This window comes from Aphanomyces astaci (assembly GCF_000520075.1).
Source record: "Aphanomyces astaci strain APO3 unplaced genomic scaffold supercont1.5, whole genome shotgun sequence".
Classification (NCBI taxonomy): Eukaryota; Oomycota; class Saprolegniomycetes; order Saprolegniales; family Verrucalvaceae; genus Aphanomyces; species Aphanomyces astaci.
In genome coordinates, this window is record NW_009798268.1 from 1,066,388 (window position 1) to 1,071,454 (window position 5,067).

The 5,067-nt window shown below is 46.0% G+C and overlaps 1 protein-coding gene across 1 annotated transcript; it reads left to right on the forward strand.

Annotated features, from left to right (window-relative positions):
• Positions 1–3,174: 3,174 nt before the first annotated feature.
• Positions 3,175–3,987, forward strand: H257_03139 (hypothetical protein; the record flags this gene model as incomplete). The annotated part of the gene is made up of 1 exon (XM_009827098.1): positions 3,175–3,987. One exon carries the CDS (start codon positions 3,175–3,177, stop codon positions 3,985–3,987), a length of 813 nt encoding a protein of 270 aa, XP_009825400.1.
• Between the last annotated feature and the right edge of the window lie 1,080 nt (positions 3,988–5,067).

The window sequence follows — 5,067 nt, forward strand, 5'->3', positions numbered from 1 at the left end:
CGTCTATGGGTCACACTTTGATGTCTTCGCGGACAACGCGACTTGCCAGTGGTTTTTGAAGACTCCAGTTTTAACAGCTAAGTTAACACGTTGGTTGGATTTCTTCAGCAGTTTTGACTTCACGTTGCACCATCGTCCTGGCAAAACAAACGTTGTTGCGGATGCATTGTCGCGTCCACCGCGCAATATCATGCAAGCAAGTACCTGCGCTGTGCATGAGTGTGACACTACGTGTTACGACCGTTATCGTTGTGTTAACCGATGGAGCGATCGAGTGCATGACATCAAGTGCTTGAACATTCGCACTCTGGAATTGATGATGAACTTGCCTTCTCGGGGGGAGGAGGTGGATGTGTCGAATGTCGAAGTCGAAGTTCCGCACCAACTCGTCATCAACCACGCGGAGAAGTTTTCGTATTCATCGATCAAGATGGACGATAACTTGAAGCAACGCTTCGTGCGAGCATACGCCAAGACGAAAGAGTTTGAGAACGAAGACAAGTTCGAGAAGAAGGATGGACTCTTCTTCGTGAAGTCGAAGGATCAAGTGTGGAAGTTGTGCGTTCGAAACGACGACTACCTCAAGGGCGAAATAATTTCGCAGAGTCATGACACAAGCACCACGGCTCATCCCGGCGTACGGCGAACGCAATTGCACATTGCACAATGGTATTATTGGAGCGGTCTTGAAGAAGATGTGAAGCTCTATGTTGCGGCGTGTGAAACTTGTGCGCGATACAAGTCAAGCAGCGCCAAGGCGAATGGAAGAATGATTCCGATCGAATCGCCTGAAGAATGTTGGCACACCGTTTCGATGGACTGGATTACTGGTTTACCGGTCTCGAACGGAAAGGATGCGATCATGACGTGCGTTGACAAAACATCGAAGCGTCCAGCATACTGTGCGACAACGTCGAACGTCGATGCTCTCCAAGCAGCGAAGGAGTTCTTCGATGCAGTCGTGCGATACCACGGTTTGCCAGCAGTTGTCATCAGCGACCGAGATTCCAAGTTCACGAGTGAATTCGTTGATGAAGATCATGGGCGTGAAGCATTGCATGACGACGGCGGGTCGAGCGCATAGTGATGGAGCCACCGAACGACAAAATCGGACACTCGAAGATGCTTTGAGATATCAAGTCTCGTACTTGGGTCACGACTGGTCAGAACATCTTGGAACCATCGAATATGCACATCAAAGCCTAGTTCAAGCGTCAACGGGGTTAACACCATTTGAAGTGGATACGGGAAGAAAATTACGTAGCCCAGCGCTGAACGAGATCGACGCACTCAACGAGTATGCAAAGAACTTCGCGGAACACCGCAAGGAACTCGTGCGCATTGCACTTGACAAGAAAGCACAAGCTCGACAAAAGAACTACTACGACAAGAAGCGATCGTTAGTAGAGTTCAAGGAAGGCGATTATGTTATGCTGGCGACGCGAAACATTCCGTTGAAGCATGCTCAAGTCAAAAACAAGAATTAAAAGGCGAAGCTCGTGCCACGATTCAATCGGCCATTCAAGATACAAGAAGTAGTGAACGCCAATGCGATGCGGTTGAAGCTGCCACAAAGCATGAGCAGGCTTCACGATGTCTTCAATGTGGATCGCTTGAAGCATCATGTCCAAAACCCAGAACGATTTCAAGGAAGACCAATACCCAAAGCAACTCCTATCGTTCTCAATGATTCGGAGAATGAACTGCACATCGTTGAAGCGCTGTTGAAGCAACGGCAGTTCAATCGCTAGAAAGAGTACTTGGTCAAATGGCATGGTTTGCCCGAGCACGAAGCAACTTGGGAGCTTGAGCGCAGCATCAAGCATGTCTCCCATTTCAAACGATTGCTTGAAGACCTGCGTACAAGAATCCAAGCTGACAAGTCGACAACCGGGGGAGAATGTAATGATGGCAAGGTTACCGACCAAGAATACAGCTTGTCGCATCGTTAAGAAAACGATGGCAAGACTGTCGAACAAGCTAAAGATTGTCGCACCATTAGCGGGCAAGGCCGTTGAAGAAGCCGTAGAGAAAAAACATTTACTTCATGTAGTTTATTTATTTAGTAAAGTATACATTTTCGTAGTTAGTAGTTTAAGACGACAATCTAATCACTTTCCAATTTACTCTGTGAAGCTCGCTACCGTTACATTTATGCATGTGGAGGAGATGTGGTTGCCCATGGTGGCCGGCGTTGATTTATGTCCACAATAGATTACGTAGTACTACTATTAATAATAGTATGCATGTTTCGTGATTGTTTCGTAAATCACCATATATCTACGATACAAGCAATCGCGTTCAAATTTCAAGATAGCAGTAATAGATAACGTAGCCCATATTGTGAATTAGTGCGGACCGCACTAATTTATCAACCTGGATTTCGAACAAATTTACAGTTAATCATGTTTTACCACTAAGTTACAGTAGTATCGTACAAAAGGGTGTAAAGGGTAAAAACAAAATATTTGTCTATATATTATTATTTTATTGACTACTATTAATAGTAGTAGTAACGTTATCAGAAATTATACACGATTTACGAAACAAACAGGAAACAAAATACACCAAACTATTAATACTAGCAATCTCGAAATGATTTTGCTTCGAAAATGACCTGAATGGAGAATTATTAGTGCGGACCACACCAATTTTGAATATTGAGTAGAGTAGAATATTAGTAAGGATTATTATCTTGAATCTTGTATGTGGGATTTGTCATGAAAAGTCGCATCACAAATAGGCATTGATGTAAACAGTCAATAGTGCAGACACATCTTGTTCAAAGGTTATTGCGCTACTACCAAAGCAATTGAGCATCGTTGCATACACCCCAAACACCCAACATTGCACGAAATTCTCAGCGCCAACCACAAATTTCTGGAATGCCATCACACAGTAAAATGAAAAATTGGGTCTAACTGCTTTTTCTGCGATCTTTCACTCAACTTAGTATACCAAAAGTAGAAAACCAGACCCTAAACCCCTTTTACCCCCGAATCTACTACTGATTTCCTTCCCACTTATCCCCACTAATTCTGAATCCACACTAATTCTCAATCCGTACTAATTACGGTCAACGGTCTACACCTTTGTGGAGCGACAGGGAGAAGTTGATAATACTATTACATGTACTGTAGTACAACACTTGCACAGTTCCATTTCTTCTTGAGCATGAGCGTTGCGTACGGCGTCGAAGTCGAGGCCACGGAGATACCTGCTCCAGTCCGCCGCATCAACAACGCCCTGCGCTCCATGAACATGACGCACGTGCAGACGGCGCTCTTCACGACGCATTTGGATGTCGGTGTCAAGGTATGCGATGCGACCAAGTACGATTGGAATCAATTCGTCACCTCAGAGTACCAGGAGCTCATATCCCGAGCTATGATGTGGCGGGATGGGGCTATCTACATCGTCGAACTACCAGGAATGATCCACGAAGGCATGAGCTGCAATCTAGTAGTGGCAATCGCGGTCGCAACTGGAACCTTCAGCATGAACCTCGAACCACGCGGAGCGACTTTTGTTGATGCCCTAGAACATATTGAACCAGACCAGAGCTTTGGGCCGGCCCCAAATATCGGCGCAGTCCGTCCTGCAAACTTCGCATGGAATGAGTTCCATACGCTGAAGATCGAGGTCGGTGTCTCTCGCGGCTGGGCGCTTTTGGATCCTAAAGCCATTCTCTGGGCAGCATTCCCTGGCGTCGCGTACATCTTGTGCATCTACATCTCTCCACACTTTGAAACGTGCCAGTACAAGCTCCACTCTGTCGAGCCCCCAGGAGGCATCGTGGGGGTGGCACCGCAGGATGTCGCCCCCATTGACATCAATGACGCGACGGTGGTGACGATGGACTCGCGACGGCTTCTTGCTCTCCCTCCGCATGTTCCACTCCCTCTTGGTTTCGCCAATCCAAATGTCCAGTTTCAGCTCCAGCCTTTGGTGCTTGACACGATAGCGAGTGCCCAGCGTATTGGTTAAACTATTAATACTAAAGTCCGAATCAGGCATACAACCGACATACTTGGAAGTACTCCTAATAATGCAGGTGTACAGTATCGTATTGTTTGGAGATTCGGTATGAATATCCGGACCCCGTTGAATCGACGAGCGAATCGAGCACCAATCTCTCCCATTGGTCAATCCGAAATTACTTGTCGCTGATTGTCTACAATCCATTTTCGAGTTTCTGCGGGAAAAAGGGCGAAGTGGATAATGGCCAATCAGATGTCCCGGCTCTATTTGTGCTCGATTGAACAAACCATGCAAAATTGGGAAATTTCAAGAAAATCGACAATAACTATACTCTAGTCACTACTTCGAAGTATTTGCCTAGCGCAATGGTCACGCAATACCTGTATAAGTTAATAATTCCTACTGGTACTAACTTGCTGAGTTTTCAATGTTGTTCAAGCGAGGTGGTTTCGTCAGCGTCTCCGATTTTTCAAAGTCCATGCCACCTGGCCGTGGGACAGGATTGGCGTGGAATGGATGTATTTGTGCGGAACGAACACGTACTCGCTCCGCCCTGGATCTCGCATAGCATGGATGATGCGCTTCCACTCCAAAGACGATGAAGGCTTCACCGCCGCCGCCACAACACGAGGGGATTCTACAAGGAGAGGTATCATGGGTATTGCATTGTGATTGGTGGAAACCGACCAATCAGTGTGCATACCAAACACTCCATACTGTACGACCAATCAGTGTTCGTACTGTAAACAGTTGAGGTTTATTCCCGCAGTGCTACAATATTAGTAATGAATATTATCTTGAATCTTGTATGTGGGATTTGTCATGAAAAGTCGCATCACAAATAGGCATTGATGTAAACAGTCAATGGGTGACTGCCAAATATCTCGCAAGTGCCTCTCGCAAACAAATTTGCGAGTCCGGATAACGTGTATTTTTTTAACCGACGTCGATGGGTGGCAATCGAGGCACTCCACGACTTGGCTCGACCTGCCTTCGTTACCCGGTGAGATTGCGAGAAAATTTGTGCACGATGCCAAAGCCTTTGAAAATGTATTTCGATCATATCAAATTTTACAGTGTCGATGC